Source organism: Orcinus orca, chromosome 6 (assembly GCF_937001465.1).
Source record: "Orcinus orca chromosome 6, mOrcOrc1.1, whole genome shotgun sequence".
Taxonomy (NCBI): domain Eukaryota; kingdom Metazoa; phylum Chordata; class Mammalia; order Artiodactyla; family Delphinidae; genus Orcinus; species Orcinus orca.
Window position 1 is genome coordinate 64,504,427 of NC_064564.1, and position 23,543 is coordinate 64,527,969.

At 38.2% G+C, this 23,543-nt stretch overlaps 1 protein-coding gene across 2 annotated transcripts in view; it reads right to left on the minus strand.

The window, feature by feature from the left end:
* Positions 1-23,543, minus strand: part of IL33 (interleukin 33) — a 46,622-nt gene that overhangs the window by 2,773 nt on the left and 20,306 nt on the right. Inside the window, exons 1-7 of one of the 2 annotated variants that reach the window (XM_004279119.3) lie at positions 21,312-21,479; positions 10,721-10,828; positions 4,447-4,572; positions 3,760-3,900; positions 2,512-2,619; positions 1,547-1,597; positions 555-652 (exon numbers count right to left, since the gene is read on the minus strand). In XM_004279119.3, coding sequence (XP_004279167.1) covers positions 555-652; positions 1,547-1,597; positions 2,512-2,619; positions 3,760-3,900; positions 4,447-4,572; positions 10,721-10,817 — 621 coding nt within the window. In that variant the 5' untranslated portion in view covers positions 10,818-10,828; positions 21,312-21,479. Of the gene's footprint in view, positions 1-554; positions 653-1,546; positions 1,598-2,511; positions 2,620-3,759; positions 3,901-4,446; positions 4,573-10,720; positions 10,829-21,311; positions 21,480-23,543 lie in introns of those variants that run through there. The other variant, XM_049711333.1, reaches the window with a different exon arrangement.

Here is a 23,543-nt window from a genome sequence, read left to right on the forward strand (position 1 = left end):
TTACTAACTGAAGAAGACGATGCAGTGAATCCTATGATTAAAATGTAGATTATTATGTTATCTATATATCTTGGCATGTGGAAATGTTTATGACTCTCCCTTTAGCAGTCTCAGAGTATAAAATTAGTTTTTCAATTGCCTAAGAAAACCATATTTTACAAGGAAATACTTCCTGGAAGAACACAGTAGTTCCTACAGCCAAATAGAAAGGATTCAAGTCATTCTATATAGCAGTGCTTCTCAAACTTTAATGTACCTATGAATCTCCTGGAGATTTGTTAAAATGCTGATTTCGATTCAGTTGTGAGGGAGCCTGAAAGTCTACATTTCTAAAAAGCTCCCAGGCAATGCTGTACTGCTGGCAGAGATCAAACTTTCAGTAGCAAGGCTACACATGCCATTTCACTCCCTTCCATGTTCCAGAAGCAAGTTATTAATCATAACTGATTTTGTTTTATGTACAATAGCACAAACAAAACTTCTTCTTCAAAGTACCCCAAATCTGCACAGATGAGTAGAGTCAGTCATGACAGTTAGATGCATATTTCTATTACCTCCACAGAATGCTCCTTACTGTTGGCATGCAGCAAGAAGTCTTTGTCTTTTGTGGGGCTCAGGTTTACCATTAACTTCCGATGATCACCACCACCTTCTTGCAATTAAAAAATGCAAATTATAAAGTTAAGAATTGTAACTCATTTTAATTTAAATGAATTTAACACCCAGGAAAAGAGTCCAAGATGTCATATAAAATAACTATTTCATTCAACAACACATCTCTTAGAAATACTTGTACCCAGATGAAACTAAAGAGTCATTGGACAGTAAGGGGTAATTCTAAGTCCCCTTAGGAGAGAGGTTAGTTTTCTTATATACTATTAGAATACTAGTAGAATTGTGAGTCTCATGGGTGTTGCTCTAGTTGTCAGCTTCCCTGTCTGCATAGAAGGCCACTGATGGTTGTCCCCCAATATCCAACTCCTCTTTTTGTGTAATAATAGGATGTTTCCCAGCCTGCCTTCTTGTAGCTAAGTGTAGCAATATGTCTAAGTTCTGAGCAATATAAGGTGAATAGAAGTGTCAGGTGCAACTTCCAGGTTGCATCCTTAAAGGGAAATAGAACTCAAATAATACATCTGTCTTCCTCTGTCCTGCTGAATGGATATTTTCATGGTGGCAAGGAATCTTGAACCATGTGGATGTTGGCAGAGCCACAAAGAGAAAAGGAGCTGGGTCTGGGCAACCTGTTGAGCAGAACTGCCATTCCAGCCCTGGCTAAAACAGAAATAAAGTTTTGTATAACTTAAGACACTATTATTCTGAATCTCTGTTAAATGTAGCCAAACCTTTATCCTAATTATTAAACTGCAAAATGGATGAGATGGAGTATATCAGTTTAGAATCTTAGATCCAAGATTTTTACCATGAATTTGGGCTGGAGAGAACCTTCTGAGACTGCTTTCCTTTCCCATGGAGAATTTTTGGATTTGTCTTTACCCTAAATTTAGGAATTCAAGCACTAGAGCTACCCAGCTTTCGAAATTACCTGTTTCACTTGAGGGGAATTGGGAATCATAGTAACGGAGTAACACCTTGTCTGAAAGAGAATGCATAAAATCCCTTTGGTGAGATACAATTTTATCAAATGGTTCAGTTTCAACATATATATAACATCAGAAAACATCCTCTTCTTTTATTGTATATCAATAAAAGCAAAACTTCTGTGGTTTTGAGAAAGGTCTTAAAAATGTATAAATATATTCTGAGGAATTCTCCAACAATGTTGGTATTAAAATATTTAAAATGTTGTTCATAGCACTGGTATATTCTTTTACTAGGGTTTATACTTTAGTGATACTGATAAAGCTGGAAAGACCTAGTAGATAATTTAGCGATAGCAAGTATATGTGGTACCTCTTTCCACATTTCACAACAGATACCACTTCTCAGTATCATCCTTCTCCCCTGATGAATCCTGAATAAGCTTTTTTTTTTTTTTAACTTATTTTATTTATTTATTTTTGGCTGCTTTGGGCTTTTGTTGCTGCACGGGCTTTCTCTAGTTGTGGCAAGCAGGGGCTACCCTTCGTTGCAGTGCACGGGCTTCTCATCGCGGTGGCCTCTCTTGCTGCAGAGCACGGGCTCTAGGCGCATGGACTTCAGTAGTTGTGGCTCGCGGGCTCTAGTGCGCAGACTCAGTAGTTATGGCGCACAGGCTTAGTTGCTCCGTGGCATGTGGGATTCTCCCGGACCAGGGCTCAAACCCATGTCCCCTGCATTGGCAGGCAGATTCTTAACCACTGCGCCACCAGGGAAGCCCCCTGAATAAGCTTCTGAATCCTCCTCAATATAGTGATATTCAAGCATCCCCTGCCAATGCATTGGAGTTAGCACATAGCATGAAATCTATTTGCCATGTCTGAGTTAATCTATTGTTTATGGTTTGGTAAATTTATTTTTTTACTTTACTAGTCATCATTATATCATTAAAGACAAAAGGAAATATTCTACCTTTCTCTTGGTCTTTTCCTAAGTCTTCAACATAGATCTCATAATTTCCATCCTCGAAAACAAAAGTAATGTATTGATCGTTGTATGTACTCAGGGAAGCAGAATGCTCTGTAACAAGTAAAAATCTTGTCATTAAGAATTCAAAAACCTTGTTTCCATGAAAAATCTTTTAGAAATTAAAAAAAAGCTTTCTCAATAGGTTGTGTTTGTTTCTGCAATTTGAGCTGCACTTTGTCCATCACTGTTGGACAGATGAAAGCCTCTGGCACAAGCTTAATGTAGCTAAAAGGCTGAGGTGTGCCACCTGAATGGGATTAAAGATGCTAGCATCCTGCATGAAGGCCATGGTAGGCCATGTTAGTGTGCTTATGGGAGGGTTTAGTGGGGAGAAAGAAGCTGGAAAAGTTATAGAGTTTGCCTGAGGAAACCTCTGCTTCCTGACTCCACATGATCTAGGGAACTATGGGCAAGAAGGGGCTGTATTTTGATAGACATGGATAAGTGAATACCCATCTGTAAAGCATGGAGTTACTCAGAGACTTTCAACAGTCCTGGAGAATGCAGGTGTGAGCCTCATTCTGTCTTCTGGCTAAATAACAGTGACACTTAAAGCAGTACTCTCAATTTTTTTTTAATATACGAGCACACATAGAAAATGATAATATTTCTACAGCATGTTGGGGTAAACTGGAGCAGATTTAGAAACTACATATATAGGTCCTGGAGGAAAAAATCGTATTTTCTTTGTAGTATAGAATTATGCTAAAGAAAATAATATATAAAAAATTAAGAATATTAAATATTGAATATTTGCACAAGTATGTGATATAATTTAAAACCATTTTAACAACTATTTAAAATACTTGAGTTGAAATTATATTTAAAAAATATAATAGCTCTTCCTTTTCTTTCATTGTCAAAATGTTGAAGTTCGGGGAGATAATATGGTTTTTCCCCTAAAGGATAATGTATTTTTCTCAGGAATAATGTATATGAAATTCCAATCCATAGCAAGCATTTCAAAATAATAATGGAATGCTAACTATAGAACGCACATGCATTGTTAGAGCAACTACCCTGTACTTAGTTTGGATACCACTACATGGGCACATCAGCAACAAATGGACAGAAGTTTCTGATATATTTACATGAAATTGTAGACTTGGGGCTGCTTCCTGGAGTGGCATTTCCAAGGTCCGTGTCTTACCTCCCTCCTCACCCTCACACCACCCCTGTGACCAGTCTTACCTTTGATACTTGGAAGACCAGTTGCTGTAGTATATTTCTGGACCCTAGTTTTATCGAAGGCGAAGCTCTTCACAGACGGTCCAAGGTGTTCCAGCTCCTGACAGGCAGCGAATACCAGATGTTTCTCTTTGTACGTTTTAGCTGCAGGATAGGTGTAGGAATAAGACTGGACTGTCAGTCCTCACTCTGTGCAGACCCCTCTCCCATCTCTCCTTTGAGGATTTCCAGTCTAGGCTGCTTGCTGACAATGATGAATGACCCCAGGATTTCAGTCACCCCATGGTCTGAAGGAATCAATACCTCCTATACACTTATATCCCAATAGGGCACACCCGCTGGAGTCCAGGCAAAAGAAAACTAGTCACCCATGGTCTCAACACCCAAAAGGCAACCACTATTCATTTTAGTTTACTTCCTTTAAATGAAAAAAATAAAAATATTGTAAATATATTTATAATTTTGTATCCTCTATTTTTACTTAATATTATAGCATAACCATTTCTCCCATGCTATTAAAAACTCTATATGCCCTTCTGAAAATGGCTAAAAAATAGTTCATCATCCTTACTCTTTTCCAGAAGGAATTTGGATGAGGGAAAAATTTATGTATCTTGATGTGGTAAGTGAAGGCAAATAGATGCCCATCATTATGTTGAAAAATTATCAGGAAATGCAGTTTCTCCTTACCTGTTCTTGGTGAATGCCTTTTGGTGGTTTCTTTCCTAAAGTAACAGGTCTTCTTTTCTATTTTAAGGCCAGAGCGTAGCTGCATAAAGACCATGGGGCAAACTTCTTCAGCCTCCTGTTGGGATTCTGAGCAATTGAAAAAATTGTGATACCATTTCATTCCATCCATCTTTATCCTTTTACAAACCCTGAGTGTACCAGACCAAGAAAGCAACTACAGGTCCACAGTATCTTATCAGAAACCTTGGGGCCAGTTGTGTTTCAAAATTCAGAGTTTATTACATTTTAAGATTGTCATGTAGACCATATATTGTATATACCTAGAACACCCAGCAGGGACTAGGGCAGCACCTCATAATAAAAAATTTTATAGTGAAACAGGAAAATTTACATAAAGTGAAATAAATAAAGACCTCATGTGGTTCAGGTCAGGATTTAGCTGTCAAATGAGTTCAGGTCATATTTTGCTGTCAAACGAGATACGAAAAACTTTAGGTCTTTAGAAAAGATTTTGGTTTCAAAATTGGTTTAAGGGAGTGTGGATCTACATCCAACATATAGCAATTTTTGCCTAACTGAGCGGGAGCTCTTTGATCATATGAAATCTACAATCATTTCTACTTATCTAGAGTATACTTTTAATAATTTTGGAGAGATGACTATAGTCTATAAAGGTTATTGATACTAAAAATAGCCGACCATGTTAGGGAGCTTTCTGCCTATGTTTTCTTCTAGGAGTTTTGTGGTTTCAGGTCTTACATTTAAGTCTTTAATCCATTGGGCGTTAATTTTTGTGAGTGGTGTAGATAGGAGTTAGGTTTCATTCTTTTACATGTTATTATCCAGTTTTCCTAGCACCATTTATTGAAGAGACCATCTTTTCTCCATTGAGTATTTTTGACTCCCTTGTCAAATATTAGTGTGTCTACAGTGGGCCAAGCACTGTGCTGATAATTCTACATACTGTTGCCTTTAACCCTTCACAAATAATATTGCAAGGTAGGTATTATTCTCTTTGTTTTACAGATGATGATTTGAAGTTCTTAGCATTCACAACACTTGCCCAAGGTTACAGGTCTGGTGAGAAGATGTGACTCAAGTGTGTCTAATATCAAAGCTATGCTTCCATCTACCTCCGTCTAAAAAAAATGCTACACTACAACTTTAGGGAATAGCAAAATGCAAACTGAAATTAAATCAGTTGAAGTAAAAAAAATATAATCAGTTATTCAGTAATTCTGATTTCATTTATCCAAATAAAAATTAAAATCTCAAATAAAACATTAAATTTGTCACTTGGAAATCATAAAAAGCCTTTCAAAGTCAAATAGAAAAGAAACACTTGAGTCATAGGATCTCAATTTCCAACATTATAGTAAATGAATTATCAAGCAATTTATGCAATGTAGCCAAATTTCAATTATTGACAGTAATTCAGAAAATGAAAATAATTCCTTGTGATTTGAGACCCATTCTATGATTTTTTTTTTTATTCTCAAGAAGATTTGCCTTCCTAATATGCTTTTCAAAGTTAAGTGGAATAAACTTTTGTTAGTTACTGTTTTGAATTATCTGTATCTTACTTCCAATTCAGATGGGCATCTACCTTTAAGTATCTTCAACTGTCTGAACAGGGAAAGGCCATTAAATCATACTCATTCACCCTGGAAATCCCTAATATTCCTTTATAATACAGATATGTCAGCTACAGTATCTCACGTTTATATAGTGCAAAGATAATTTACAAAGCTGTGCCAGAGCCAACACTGAACTTGGTCTCCTGACAACTAATTTAATACAATATGTCATTAATTGCATGCTTTGTGCTGGTCTTAGCCTGTCAATAACCAATGTTGTTTTCGGACTGGCTGTTAAGGTTCTTATTATGATTGCAAGATGACCTTCAGCAATAACCATCAGGAAACTGAAGAAATAAAGGTTAATTAATTATAGGATCTGTAAATTACACTGCATATCTGGGACCCCACAGAGAAGTCACAGGTAGAGAGGGTACACGGGCGTGGGGTTCTGCTTTTATTGGGGTTGAGGGTGGGAGCCTAGGATAGTGAGAGCTCACTATTTATTGGTGAATTTAAAACATAAAAGCAGGAATTTAAAGTGTGGGAAGAGAAAAAAAGAAAGTAGTCCAAATGGCCAGTTATGAAAATCAACCAAGATCTCCTTTTCTTTATCTAGTCTTGTGGCTGGCCATGTATTTATTTGAGATAGCCATCTTTGAAGTAGATGCCTCTTTGTAGTGGATACCTCTTTGAAGTGCATGCCTCAGCAATCAAAGCTTAAGTCGGGCACTTGCATTACAAAATAGAAAAACAAAATCCACCTGTCAGGGTTTACACTATACTGTATCACATCGTCTCTTCAGAGTTAAAAGGCATAAGATGATGCTCTAAGCATGCTCATTCCTGTATGCTTCTCATTATGTGTAGCATCCCATGAGGCATCCCATGCCAGGTATGTCTAATATTGAGAGTGGACTCTTTGGGGAGGAGGATATGGGTCTTTGGTAGTTAGAAGTGAGGGTCATAGCACTGGGGAAATATTATGGATGTAGAAAAAGAGAATTGAGGGCTAAATATGTGAATGTAAGGGCTAGCATCTAGTGAGACAAACACTAGGTATAATTCCTTGGGGGATGACTGTGTTTGAAATATTTAAAATACTTTACATTGGGAGAGTTTGGAAGAAGGTATACTTTGGTATTCGGGGCAGCTGAAACTGTGGTGTGAGGGTTGTGTTCTTGGGAGGAAAGCATGAAGCGGTCATGGCCATAGGAACTCTGTAGAAGAGAGTGTTCCACTAGGGTCAAAAAGCGAGCTCAAACTTATGAAAAGGCTGTTGCCATTTCCTGTGTCTCCATCCTGCTTGATATCTGAGGGCAGTGTATTTATATGGCTTTTAAGGAAATTCTCATAAACAGTTTCATCATAGCAACTGCATGATGAAATCCCTCAGGCATTTCTGGTGAGTAAATGGTAATGGGCCTGGAAATCTTTTTGTAGAGCCAGACCACAGCTGGCAGGAACTACAGAAGGGAATCACTTCATCTTTCATTTTTTCCCCAAACACTAATTTTACCAAGGTCTCTTTGCCCTGTTTACTACCTTTGACCCGTTTGTTGCATTTGACTTGGGGACCACTTCCTTCTTTGAACCCTTCTTCCCTTATTGTTGTATCAGCTGTCTCCTTGGATTCTCCTTGTTTCCCTCTGATCAGTCCATCTCTGTCTCTTTGTTAGTTCTTCCTTCTCTGCCTGATCCTAAAACGCTGGTGTTCCTGAAGGTTTTGTCCTTTGCCTTTTTTTTCTCACTCTAGGCTTTCTTTCTGGGCAATCTTGCTTGCTCCAATGACTTCAATCATCTTTTTCTATGTTGATGACTCCCCAAACTGTAACTCTACCTTTGGTCTGTCTCCTGAGCTTTATATCTGTTGCTCTTTCTCTACAGAAATTTTGATGCCACAGGGCATTTTGACTAAAGTTACCTTAAAGCATGTCTATTTCTATCTATGTAGAGCCTTCTGAATTCTGGACATCTCTACCTGAATGACATACACATACCCCAAATGCAAATATACTCATAATAAAAAAACAACTTCTTTATCTTTTACCCCCAATATATTCCTCCATAATTCCCTATCTTTAAAAACAGTACCTCTATCTGCCGTTATCTGCCCAATTTTTAAATCAGAAAGCTGAGAATATCCATTTTCCCCTCTCTCTATCCTTCAATTTATTCGGTTTACCTTACTGATTTCACTTTCTGAACGTATCTGAATTTTAGTCTTTCCATTATGCCATCTTAGGTCAGGCCCTCATCACCAGACCCCTAAGATGAATGCAGTAGACCTCTGATCAGTTTCTATTTCTACTCTTGCCTGCTTGCTCTATCTTCACTACCACCAACATGGTCTTTCCAAAATAAAAATGTCTTGTTTTTCTTCAATTAAACATTTTCAGTTGGTTCCCTACTGTCCACAGGATAAAGTGAAAGCTCCTTCACTGTAACAGAAGATCTTCTGTGGAGAGCTGCAAACTAAAGGGGGTGATCCCTACTCAGTTCTACCTTCAACTATTGTCATGTAGGGATATGGGCCCATTTGTTGCTAGATCTTCAGATTTTTTGAGAGAAACCACACATTCAGACTTTTATGCAAAATCTCCCAATTTTTAAATGTTGTCTCAATTAAAAAACAACAGTAATACTATTCAGGCCAACTAAAATACTCCTGCTGGATGGATATGTCCCAGGGCTCCCATATTGTGACCTCTGGATAGATACATAAGGACACTGTATTTTCAGGGCAGGGAAAGGGTTGATGGATATAAGGGAGAGGAATTAACAGAGGAGAATGGCCTGACCCTGAGGAGTAGCTTCCTAGAAACGGGGAAGGAGATGAGTTTGGGGAGAGGCTTTCCTCTAGCTCATGAAGTCCCGTACCCTGTTGGCACTAGAGGTGAAATGCCCTGGTGCTGACCAGAACTCATGTGGGACCTGACTGTATGGATACCTGTAGTGGTTGGGTATTGCGTTTTATGGGTTTGTGATTGTGTAAGATCCTGCTAGCCCAGGGGAGGAGAAGGAATTAAAATGAACTTTGTTGTTTGGGGGCTCAGAGCAGTTTATATAGAAAAATAAGATGTGACATTTTTGAAAAGCAGTTCATACCTGTCACACACCACACAGGGATCTGTTGAAATTTTAGCCAGGAGTGTTTAAATAATGACAATTATAGTATTAAACTGAGCCAATATTGTTGGAAGGGAAAATCTGCTAAGGAACCATAAAAATAATGCGATGAGATTTGGGATTATCTTTATCATTGTTTCTCTGAATGGTGTAAATAAGCAGTTAGGGCCACTGAACCCCGACAGGTGGGGTTACATTTTCATTTTCCATCAATGCCAGAAACTCTGATGTATATTCCAGCCTGCTCCCTCCCTCATTCCAGTATCTACATAGAGCCCACATCTCCTAGGGTACAAAGAAAATTCATTTTTTATTAAGAGGGAATTTGGAGACACAGAGTCACTTCTAATGAGTCACTGTTCCTGCAAGGAGCATTTTGACTCAGACATAAATAAAAGAACTAACTTAGCTGTGATTTCCTGGTGATTCAGAAACCGCAGTCCAATTACTGGTTTTCCTACTTACAAAAGAAGAGCATGGGTGGGCCAGAGCCTCAGGGAGACAGAAATGATATTCTTTAACACTGCTTTCTCTTCTCGCCTAAAATGTTCAGGGAAATGCAGAAGAGCACAAAGGACAAAGATATGCCAGTCCCCACTACCATTTCTCATGCTGTATTTTCTTTCTGGTCCACCAGAGCTCTGTTAATTCTTTTGTGTTACTGCTCTCAAATGAACAACATGAGAATAAATTTGCATAATTCTTTTCTAGGATAAGTAATTTTAAGAATCAAAGATGTTAATAGTCCTTTGATTTTAAAGGTAAGGCTACTACCTGACTTAGTTACCTTTCAACTTATTCCAAACCCTTTGAGTTTGCAATTGGACAGACTTGAGCATCATTTGGTCAATTCTGCTTTATTTGGGTCCTGGATTATGCAAATATATTTGCTTGTTATTCTCTCCTTTATCAGAAGTCTCAAGTCAAGACCACAAGCACGATATACCAAAGGTCTTAATAAATGTTTGTTGAATAAAAGTGGGTCCGTTTAAATTTTTGTTAGGAAATCTGGGAAAAAGGTTTTGGGATTTGGTGGCAGGAAGTATGGGTAGAGAAGGGGTTAATATGAAGGGCCATAATTACGTTTATCACTATTAGCAGGTTTAAGTCATCTGAGCCACTCCTGTTCTGTGATATATCAAATAAGCAAAAGTTGGCCAGATATAGTCTGTTTAAAACCAGCACTGGGCTTCCCTGGTGGCGCAATGGTTGAGAGTCCGCCTGCCGATGCAGGGGACACGGGTTCGTGCCCCGGTCCGGGAAGATCCCACATGCCGCAGAGCGGCTTGGCCCGTGAGCCATGGCCGCTGAGCCTGCGCGTCCGGAGCCTGTGCTCCGCAACGGGAGAGGCCATAACAGTGAGAGGCCCACGTACCGCAAAAAACAAAACAAAACAAAACAAAACAGCACTGACTGTGTTACACATTTATGAGCCATCCCTTTCAATTTCAGCTCTTGTATTCTTAGTAGTTTTTGGTAAGGTAGAATGTATAAACATTGGAATAATAAAGATTTGGTAACAGGTAAAAAATAGTGTGTAAAACAATCAGAAAGGCTTAAGTCCTTACTTCTCAACTTGGGAGATTTTACCAAGGCTTTGCCTGCTGAGCTGTTCATCTTTGCTGGGGAAATTTTGGTGGTTGAATACTTCATTTCAGGCTTCATTTTTCAGGCTTCTGTTGGATTAACATATAACATAGTTCAATTGTCTCAACTTGAAAACAAACAGAAACAACTGTGGCTAACTCAGTATAAAATTGATAACATAGCCACATAGAGAAAATAATAATTTCAGTAAAGTTTGAACATCATATTCTGAATATATATCTATACTAGAAGTATAGTGAGAGGACAAAAAGAACTGTAAAGAAATCTTAAACTTTACTTTCTGGGTTTGTTGTTAGTGGAAATATTGGTATTGAAATTCTGAGATTGTTTTTGCTATACTATGGAATAAAACAAATGTATTGGTGTTATAGGATTTTCACTGCAGGGAAAAGGAGATATAAATATAAAATAAAAAAAGAAGGGAAAATCCCTGTAGTGTTAAATTTGAATTACCAATATCAGTGTGCCCATATCTTAGTTTCTACATACTTTCTCCACTAAAAGGAGCCAGGATTCTAGATCTGGGCTGGGAAAGTAGAAGTGAACATTGAGTACCTTGTTGTGCCATAAAGCAATGAGTCATTAAAAAATTAGTGAGATTGTGTCAAAAGGACACAGGAGCCCCTTTGAAGAGTCTCCTGCTGGGCAAATTTGGCATAGTTTGTGCATCAAAAAAAGTGATGGTTGCTACCTGGGCTCTTTGGTGGGGCTAATGGCAGACTCTGGGAGGGCTCATGCCAAGGAGTACTTCCCAGAACTTCTGCTGCCAGTGTCTTTGTCCCCATGGTGAGCCACAGCCTCCCCCCACCTCAGCAGGAGACCCTCCAACACTAGCAGCCATGTGGATGACAGGCTTTTGGTGCTCCAGCCGGGTGTCAGGGCTGTGCCTCTGAGGTGGCAGAGCCAAGTTCAGGACACTGGTCCACAAGAGACCTCCCAGCTCCATGTAATATCAAACGGTGAAAATCTCCCAGAGATCTCCAACTCTGACCCAGCTTCACTCAATGGCCAGCAAACTACAGTGCTGGACACCCTATGCCAAACAACTAGTAAGACAGGAACACAACCCCACCCATTAGCGGAGAGGCTGCCTAAAATCATAATAAGGCCACATACACCCCAAAACACACCACCAGACATGGACCTGCCCACCAGAAAGACAAGATCCAGCTTCATCCACCAGAATACAGGCACTTGTTGCCTCCACCAGGAAGCCTACACAACCCAATGAACCAAACTTAGCCACTGGGGACAGACACCAAAAACAATGGGAACTACAAACCTGCAGCCTGCAAAAAGGAGACCCCAAACACAGTAAGTTAAGCAAAATAAGAAGACAGAGAAACACACAGCAGATGAAGGAGCAAGGCAAAAACCCATCAGACCAAACAAATGAAGAGGAAATAGGAAGTCTACCCGAAAAACAATTCAGAATAATGATAGTAAAGATGATCCAAAATCTTGGAAATAGAATGGTGAAAGTACAAGAAACGTTTAACAAGGACCTAGAAGAACAAGAGCAAACAGTGATGAACAACACAATAAATGAAATTAAAAATTCTCTAGAAGGGATCAATAGTGGAATACCTGAGGCAGAAGAATGGAGAAGTGACCTGGAAGATAAAATAGTGGAAATAACTACTGCAGAGCAGAATAAAGAAAAAAGAATGAGAAGAATTGAGGACAGTCTCAGAGACCTCTGGGACAATATTAAACAAACCAACATTTGAATTACAGGGGTCCCAGAAGAAGAAGAGAAAAAGAAAGGGACTGAGAAAATATTTGAAGAGATTATAGTTGAAAACTTCCCTAATATGGGAAAGGAAATAGTCAATCAAGTCCAGGAAGCACAGAGAGTCCCATACAGGTTAAATCCAAGGAAAAACACAACAAGACACATATTAATCAAACTATCAAAAATTAAATACAAAGAAAACATATTAAAAGCAGCAAGGGAAAAAGAACAAATAACACACAAGGCAATCCCCATACGGTTAACAGTTGATCTTTCAGCAGAAACTCTGCAAGCCAGAAGGGAGTGGCAGGACATATTTAAAATGATGAAGGAGAAAAACCTACAACCAAGATTACTCTACTCAGCAAGGATCTCTATCACATTTGACTGAGAAATTAAAACCTTTACAGACAAGCAAAAACGAAGAGAATTCAGCACCACCAAAGCAGCTTTACAACAAATGCTAAAGGAATTGTCTAGGCAGGAAACACAAGAGAAGGAAAAGACCTACAATAACAAACCCCCCAAAATTAAGAAAATGGTAATCGGAACATATATATTGATAATTACCTTAAATGTAAATGGATTAAATGCTCCAACCAAAAGACATAGACTGGCTGAATGGATGCAAAAACAAGACCCATATATGTGCTGTCAACAAGAGACCCACTTCAGACCTAGGGACACATACAAACTCAAAGTGTGGGGATGGAAAAAGATATTCCATGCAAATGGAAATCAGAAGAAAGCTGGAGTAGCAATTCTCATAGCAGACATAATAGACTTTAAAATAACAACTATTACAAGAGACAAAGAAAGAGACTACATAATGATCAAGGAATCAATCCAAGAGGAAGATATAAAAATTGTAGATATTTCTGCGCCCAACATAGCATTTCCCTTATGTATTGAGGTGCTCCTAACAGCCATAAAAGGGGAAATCGACAGTAACACAATAAGAGTAGGGGACTTTAACACCCCACTTTCACCAATGGACAGATCATCCAAAATGAAAATAAATAAGGAAACACAAGCTTTAAATGATACATTAAACAAGATGGACTTAATTGATATTTATAGGACATTCCATCCAAAACCAACAGAATACACATTCTTCTCAAGTGGTCATGGAATATTCTCCAGGATAGATCATATCTTGGGTCACAAATCAAGCCTTTGTAAATTTAAGAAAATTGAAATCATATCAAGTATCTTTTCTGACCACAACGTTATGAGACTAGATATCAATTACAGGAAAAATCTGTAAAAAATACAAACACATGGAGGCTAAACAATACACTACTTAATAACCAAGAGATCACTGAAGAAATCAAGGAGGTAATCAAAAAATACCTAGAAAAAAATGACAATGGAGACACAACAACTGAAAACCTATGGGATGCAGCAAAAGCAGTTCTAAGAGGGAACTTTATAGCAATACAGTCCTACCTTAAGAAACAAGAAACATCTCAAACAAACAACCTAACCTTACACCTAAAGCAATTAGAGAAAGAAGAACAAAAAAACCCCAAAGCTAGCAGAAGGAAAGAAATCATAAGGATCAGATCAGTAATAAATGACAAAGAAATGAAGGAAAAGATAGCAAAGATCAATAAAACTAAAAGCTGGTACTTTGAGAAGATAAACAAAATTGATAAACCATTAGCCAGACTCATCAAGAAAAACAGGGAGAAGACTCAAATAAATAGAATTAGAAATGAAAAAGCAGAAGTAAAAACTGACACTGCAGAAATACAAAAGATCATGAGAGATTACTACAAGCAACTATATGCCAATAAAATGGACAACCTGGAAGAAATGGACAAATTCTTAGAAATGCACAACCTGCCGAGACTGAACCAAGAAGAAATAGAAAATATGAACAGACCAATCACAAGCACTGAAGTTGAAATTGTGATTAAAAATCTTCCAACAAACAAAAACCCAGGACCATATGGCTTCATAGCGAATGCTATCAAACATTTAGAGAAGAGCTATCACCTGTCCTTCTCAAAGTCTTCCAAAATATAATAGAGGGAGGAAAGCTCCAAAACTCATTCTACGAGGCCACCATCACCCTGATACCAAAACCAGACAAAGATGACACAAAGAAAGAAAACTACAGACCAATATCACTGATGAACATAGATGCAAAAATCCTCAACAAAATACTAGCAAACAGAATCCAACAGCACATTAAAAGGATCATACAGCATGGTCAAATGGGGTTTATCCCAGGAATGCAAGGATTCTTCAATATACGCAAATCAATCAATGTGATACACCATATTAACAAATTGAAGGAGAAAAACCATATGATCATTTCAATAGATGCAGAGAAAGCTTTCAACAAAATTCAACATCCATTTATGATAAAAACCCTACAGGAAGTAGGCATAGAGAGAACTTTCCTCAACATAGTAAAGGCCATATATGACAAACCCACAGCCAACATCGTCCTCAATGGTGAAAAACTGAAAACATTTCCACTAGGATCAGGAACAAGACAAGGTTGCCCACTCTAACCGCTATTATTCCACATAGTTTTGGAAGTTTTAGCCACAGCAATTACAAAAGAAAAAGAAATAAATGATTCCAAATCAGAAAAGAAAAAAGTAAAACTGTCACTGGTTGCTGATGACATGATACTATACATAGAGAATCCTAAAGATGCTACCAGAAAACTACTAGAGCTAATCAATGAATTTGGTAAAGTAACAGGATACAAAATTAATGCATAGAAATCTCTGGCATTCCTCTACACTAATGATAAAAAACCTGAGAGTGAAATTAAGAAAACACTCCCATTTACCATTGCAACAAAAAGAATAAAATATCTAGGAATAATCGTACCTAAGGAGACAAAAGACCTGTATGCAGAAAAGTATAAGACACTGATGAAAGAAATCAAAGATTATACAGACAGATGGAGAGATATATCATGTTCTGGAGTGGAAGAATTAACATTGTGAAAATGACTATACTACCCAAAGCAATCTACAGATTCACTGCAATCCCTATCAAACTACCACTGACATTTTTCACAGAACTAAAACAAAAAATTTCACAGTTTGTATGGAAACGCAAAAGACTCCAAGTAGCCAAAGAAATCTTGAGAAAGAAAAACAGAGCTGGAGGAATCAGGCTCCCTTACTTCAGACTATACTACAAAGCTACAGTAATCCATACAATATGGTACTGACACAAAAACAGAAATATAGATCTATGGAACAGGATAGAAAGCCCAGAGATAAACCCATGCACATATGGTCACCTTATCTTTGATAAAGGAGGCAAGAATATACAATGGAGAAAAGACAGCCTCTTCAATAAGTGGTGCTGGGAAAACTGGACAGCTACACATAAAAGAGTGGAATTAGAACCCTCCCTAACACCATCCATAAATATAAACTCAAAATGGATTAAAGACCAAAATGTAAGGCCAGACGCTATCAAACTCTTAGAGGAAAACATAGGCAGAACACTCTATGACATAAATCACAGCAAGATCCTTTTTGACCCACCTCCTAGAGAAATGCAAATAAAAACAGAAAAAAACAAATGGGATCTAATGAAACTGAAAAACTTTTGCACAGCAATGGAAACCATAAACAAGATGAAAAGACAACTCTCAGAATGGGAGAAAATATTTACAAATGAAGCAACTGACAGAGGATTATTCTCCAAAATTTACAAGCAGCTCATGCAGATCAATATCGAAAAAAACAAACAACCCGATCCAAAAATGGGCAGAAGACCTAAATAGACCTTTCTCCAAAGAAGATATACAGATTGCCAACAAACACATGAAAGAATGCTGAACATTCTCTAATCATTAGAGAAATGCAAATCAAATCTACAATGCGATATTCTCTCATAAAGGTCAGAATGGCCATCAACAAAAATTCTACAAACAATAAATTCTGGAGAGGGTGTGGAGATAAGGGAAACCTCTTGCACTGTTGGTGGGAATGTAAACTGATACAGCGACTATGGAGAATAGTATGGAGGTTCCTTAAAAAACTAAAAATAGAACTACCATATGACCCAGCAATCCCACTACTGGGCATATACCCTGAGAAAACCATAATTCAAAAAGAGTCATGTACCAAAATGTTCATTGAAGCTCTATTTACAATAACCAGGACCTGGAAGCAACCTAAGTGTCCATCATCGGATGAATGGATAAAGAAGATGTGGCACATATATACAATTGAATATTACTCAGCCATAAAAAGAAACGAAATTGAGTTATTTGTAGTGAGGTAGATGGACCTAGAGTCTGTCATACAGAGTGAAGTAAGTCAGAAAGAGAAAGACAAATACTGTATGATATATATGGAATCTAAAAAAAAAATGTCATGAAGAACCTAGGGGTAAGACGGGAATAAAGACACAGACCTACTAGAGAATGGACTTGAGGAAATGGGGAGGGGAAAGGGTAAGCTGTGACAAAGTGAGAGAGTGACATGGAAATACATACACTACCCAATGTAAAATACATAGCTAGTGAGAAGCAGCCGCATAGCACAGGGAGATCAGCTCGGTGCTTTGTGACCACCTAGAAGGGTGGAATAGGGAGGGTTGGAGGGAGGGAGACGCAAGAGGGAAGAGATATGGGAATATATGTATATGTATAACTGATTCACTTTGTTATAAAGCAGAAACTAACACACCATTGTAAAGCAATTACATTCCAATAAAGATGTAAAAAAAAAAAAAAAAGAAACAAGAAAAATCTCAATAAACAAACTAACCTTACATCTAAAGCAATTAAAGAAAGAAGAAGAACAACAAAAATCACCCCAAAGTTATTACAAGAAAGAAATTATAAAGATCAGGTCAGAAATAAATGAAAAAGAAATGAAGGAAAGAATAGCAAAGATCAATAAAACTAAAAACTGGGTCTTTGAGAAGATAAACAAAATTGAGATATCATTAGGCACACTCATCAGGAAAAAAAGGAAGAAGACTCAAATCAACAGAATTAGAAATGAAGAAAGAGAAGTAACAACTGACACCGCAGAAATACAGAGGATCATGAGACATTACTAAAAGCAACTATATCCCAATAAAATGGGCAACCTGGAAGAAATGGACAAATTCTTAGAAAAGTGCAGCCTTCCAAGACTGAACCAGAAAGAAATAGAAAATGTGAACAGACCCATCACAAGCACTGAAATTGAAACTGTGATTAAAAATCTTCCAAAAAACGAAAGCCCAGAGTCAGATAGCTTCATAGGAGAATCCTATCAAACATTTAGAGAAGAGCTAACACCTATCCTCTCAAACTCTCCAAAATATAGCAGAGGGAGGAACACTTCCAAACTCAGTCTACGAGACCACCATCACCCTGATACCAAAACCAGACAAAGATGCCACAAAGAAAGAAATCTACAGGCCAGTATCACTGATGAACATAGATGCAAAAATCCTCAACAAAGTACTGCAAACAGAATCCAACAGCACATTAAAAGGATCATACACCATGATCAACTGGGGTTTATCCCAGGAATGCAAGGAATCTTCAATATATGCAAATCAATCAATGTGATACATCATTTTAACAAACTGAAGGATAAAAACCATATGATAGTGCTTCCCTGGTGGCACAGTGGTTGAGAGTCCGCCTGCCGATGCAGGGGACACAGGTTCGTGCCCCGGTCCGGGAAGATACCACATGCCGTGGATCAGCTAGGCCCGTGAGCCATGGCCACTGAGGCTGCGCATCTGGAGCCTGTGCTCCACAAGGGGAGAGGCCACAACAGTGAGAGGCCCGCGTACTGCAAAAAAATAAAAAAGAAAAGAAAAAGAAAACCATATGATAATCTCAATAGTTGCAGTAAAAAGCTTTTGACAAAATTCAACTCCCATTTATGATTAAAAACTCTCCAGAATTTTTAATCAAAATAAAAAAGCCAATAAAAGGCATATATGACAGACCCACAGCCAACATTATTCTCAATGGTGAAAAACTGAAACCATTTCCTCAAAATCAGGAACAAGACAAGGGTGCTCACTCTCAGAACTATTTTTCAACATAGTTTTGGAAGGTTTAGCCACAGCAGTCAGAGAAGAAAAATAAATAAAAGGAATCCAAATTGGAAAACAAGAAGTAAACTGTCACTGTGTGCAGATAACATGATACTATACATAGAAAATCCTAAAGATGCCACCAGAAAACTACTAGAGGTAATCAGTGAATTTGGTAAAGTAGCAGGATACAAAATTAATGCAGAGAAATTTCTTGCATTCCTATACACTAACGATGAAAAATCAGAACATTGCATTTACCAGTGCAACAAAAAGAATAAAATATCTAGGAATAAACCTACCTAAGGAGGCAAAAGACCTGTATGCAGAAAACTATAAGACACTGATGAAAGAAATCAAAGATGATACAAACAGATGGAAAGATATACCATGATTTTGGATTGGAAGAATCAACATTGTGAAAATGACTATACTACCCAAAGCAATCTACAGATTCAATGCAGTCCCAATCAAATTACCAATGGCATTTTTCACAGAAGTAGAACAAGTTTTTATGTACAGTTTGTATGGAAACACAAAACACTCCAAATAGCCAAAGCAATTTTGAGAAAGAAAAACGGAGCTGGAGAAATCAGGCTCCCTGACTTCAGACTATACTACAAAGCTACAGTAATCCATACAGTATGGTACTGGCACAAAACCAGAAATTTAGATCAATGGAACAGCATAGAAAGCCCAGAGATAAACCCATGCACATATGGTCACCTTATCTTTGATAAAGGAGGCATGAATATGCAATGGAGAAAGACAGCCTTTTCAATAAGTGGTGCTGGGAAAACTGGACAGCTACATGTAAAAGAATGAAATTAGAACACTACTTCACACCATACACAAAGGTAAGCTCAAAATGGATTAAAGACCTAAATGTAAGTCCAGACATTATAAAATTCTTAGAGGAAAACATAGGCAGAACACTCTATGAAATAAAGCACAGTAAGATCCTTTTGGACCCACCTCCTAGAGTAATGGTAATAAAAGCAAAAATAAACAAATGGGACCTAATGAAACTTAAAACCTTTTGCATAGCAAGGGAAACTAAAAAAAAAAAAAAGAAAAAAACCAAGCAACCTAATCAAAAAATGGGCAGAAGACCTAAATAGACATTTCTCCAAAGATATACAGATTTCCAAGAAACCCATGAAAGGATGCTCAACATCGCTAATCATTAGGGAACTGCAAATCAAAACTACAGTGAGATATCACCTCACACCAGTCAGACTGGCCATCATCAAAAAATCTAGAAACAATAAATGCTGGAGAGGGTGTGGAGAAAAGGGAACCCTCCTGCACTGTTGGTGCAAATGTAAATTGATACAGCCACTATGGAGAACAGTATGGAGGTTCCTTAAAAAACTAAAAATAGAACAACCATATGACTCAGCAATGCCACTACTGGGCATATACCCTGAGAAAACCATAATTCAAAAAGGTATGTACCACAATATTCATTGCACCACTATTTGCAATAACCAGGACATGGAAGCAACCTAATTGTCCATCAACAGATAAATGTATAAAGAAGATGTGGCACATATATACAATGGAATATTACTCAGCCATAAAAAAGAACGAAATTGAGTTATTTGTAATGAGGTGGATGGACCTAGAGTCTGTCATAGAGAGTGAAGTAAGTCAGAAAGAGAAAAATACCATATGCTAATGCACATATATGGAATAAAAAAAAATGGTACTGATGAACCTAGTGGCAGGGCAGGAATAAAGATGCAGATGTAGAGAATGGACTTGAGGAAACAGAGGGGGAGGGGAAGCTGAGAAGTGAGAGAGCAGCACTGACATATATACAGTACCAAATGCAAACTTGATGGCTAGTGGGAAGCTGCTGCATAGCACAGGGAAATCAACTCGATGCTTTGTGACGACGTAGAAGGCTGGGATAGGGAGGTGGGAGGGAGGCCCAAGCAGGAGGGAGTTTGGGGGTATATGTATACATATAGCTGATTCACTTTGTTGTACTGCAGAAAATAACACAACATTGTAAAGCAATTATACTCCAATAAAGATTAACAAAACAAAACAAAAAAACAAAGTACAATGGGAAACCAAAGAAGGGTTTTAAGTAATATGGAATATGACTTAGTTTTTAAAAGAGTGCTCTGGCTGCCATTTTAGGAACAGATTGAGGGAAGTAAGAGGGTAGGAATGAAACCAGTAGGGAGTCTGCATTAGTGCAAACTCTTAATAATGATGGTGGTGGCGATAATACTAACGGTTATAACAGTTACAGTATCTTGGACATCTTCTGTGGGTCAGATGTTTTACATACATTATTTATAATTGTCACCATGACACTAATATTTGAATATCATTGCCTCCATTCTAGAAGTGAGGAAATAGAGGCTCAGAGAGATTAAGTATCTTGGAAAAGGCCACATAGCTAATAAGTAACAAAGTCAGAATCTGAAATCAAGTCCATCTGGTTCTTTCTCTTATTCCATGGAAGCCATTGGTAGAATGAAGTAGAATTATATTCCTGGGCCTTTAATTCCATTCACTGTGTCATCAAGATTGCATGTTCTGGTTTGTGCAGAGGATCTCTGAGGATGTGGTGGGATTACACAACCCGTTGTTGGCTACCAGAAAATTACTGAAAGAAGTCAGCATCCCAAAACTGGTCCTGTCTGGTAGGGGGAAGAAAAAATGGGGATTATGGCTAAGCTTGGCAACACTGTATGACTTAATTCTGAGAGATTTTGCAGGGAAGCAGAAGGGAGAAGGTAAGAGAGGAGTGTGCTCACACTGACCTTCTACTCCCTTGATTGTGGTGGCTTCACTTCTTTCTTCTGGGGGAGATCAGAATAAGTGATGTCGAGGAAAGGGAGGTTGAGTTTGGGGAACCATGAGACAGCACTCAAACTGAATCACTTCCTGTCCCCCACTCCCCACATCTCTGAAAATTTCTACATGCCTCCTAGGGAGAGGAAACACTCTATTAAGAAATCTGGCAAATCAATCTATGACTCAAGCTGAACCTTTTGTTAGAGGAGGGGAAGGATGGTATGAGTTTTTAGGAAAACTTTCTTTTATGTCTTTAAGGTAAATAACACAGTATTTATAAAACACTTCTATGCTTTCTTACGGTTTTCCTGGATGCAGTCTTATCTAATCATTTTTATACACTGGTACGACCTGCCCTTCAGACTTTCTAGCCTCACACAGCCCCTTCCTCTATGCCCTGTGCATTTTAGACCCACTGGACTATTTACTGTTCCTCAAGCTACCATGCACTCTCACACCTCCATGCCTTGCTCAAGTTGTTCCTCTTGCTAAAGTTGCCTCTTCCCCTTTACCTGGGAAACTTCTATTTAACCCTTAGAGCTCAATTCAAATTCCTTTGTCTCCCAATCAGCAGAATTTATTGCTTCCTCCCTTATTTGCTTATCGTATCCAACTTTATTTGTTTCCCTATCTTCTCCACTGGACTGCTAGTTCCTTGGGAACCAGCGTTATACCTTAGTCATCTTTTGTCTTCCAAGCAGCTACCCATAAGCAGGCACTCAATAAATGTTGTGTAATTTGGATCTGTCCTTGCAAAAACCCTACAAACTAGACAAGGCAGGCATCACTAGCCTCTGTGGATCCCAAAGATCCACAGAGTGGTGGAAATGGGACTGTGGGTTGAGCAGTGTGAAATGGGCACTACTGAATTTTGACCTACAAAAATGACAGTTTTATATGGCTCAGCCTAATAGAACCCAGGTCTTCTTGTTCTTGGGTCAATGCTTTTTCTAAAGCATTTAAAGAAGCTGACATTATGTTTGGCCTCTGGCCCTGTGGTTTTAGTGTGATCAACATTTTGAATTATTCAGTTCAATGTGTTGTTTTATTCCCCTTGGTTGCCCCTCCCCATGCATCACATACTTTGGAGACCCAGCTGTGTATTGGACCAAGTCTTTAGTAATTTTTGAAGAAGCAGAGGTAGAATGACCTCCCATTCTCAAGCTTAGACCCAGGATTTGCTCCCTCCCCACAGGGCTTTTCAGCTGTCTAGGTCACAGTCTCCTCATCTCAAAAATGAAGAGAGTTCCTGAAAGCCAGTGTCTTCTTATCCTTTTGACTCTCTTTCCTGTGCTCCTATACAGGTTCCTGGTTCAGCCCCTTCTTTCCCCTCTCCCTGGGCTTGGTTCTATACCAGCAGCCACACCAGCCCCTTGACCACCCAAAAGATGCCATCCTCAGAGAAATGCACAAGCTCTGCCTCAGCCCTGTGCCCTTCTCCTCTCTTTTCACTAACCTTATAGCAGACAGGATGAGGCGGGCGGACAAGGGAGCATTAAGTAACCTAGATGGGTAGAGGTGGATCTGAAATCAAGGTACATAATGGACTTGGGTATGTTTTGTCTTAGAGCAAACTTAAAGTGAAAAGGGAAGTCTATTGAGTCTGTAGTATAGATTTGTTTTCGTTTTTATGGATTCAGAGAGCCCTAAGTGCTAGAAGAAAGCAATATATGGGAATGAAACAACATAGAATAAATAGGTCTTTAGTTTTAGTTTGACTCTGAAGTTTAAAGTTGAGATCACTTTTTTCTTTTATTTTGAAAATTCTTTTTAAGTAAAACTGGAAAAGTAATATACAAATTATGAATTTTGTAAAAAGTCAAAAGAGTATGAAAAATCCAATAGGATTTTTGAAGAGTTAAAAGTTCTGTATTTTAAAAAATTAACCTTTATATAGTGTTCACTCTGTGCCAATACTGTACTGTACTAAGTGCTTTATATATATAACTCATTCAATCATCATAGCAGTTTTATCAGGGGGTACTATTATCTTCCCTATTTTACAGATGAGGAAACTGAAGCACAGAGAGATCAAAGAACTTGCGTAAGGTCCCGTAGCCTAAAACCTCAAGCAAACTTTTAGAATTCATGAGGTATTCCAGAAAAGTGGTGGAGAAATTCAAATCTGTTGGCTTTCAGATCTTCTTCCCTATTCCTGAGCCCAGAGCAGAAACCTCTTTTCCATACTGGGCTTCTGC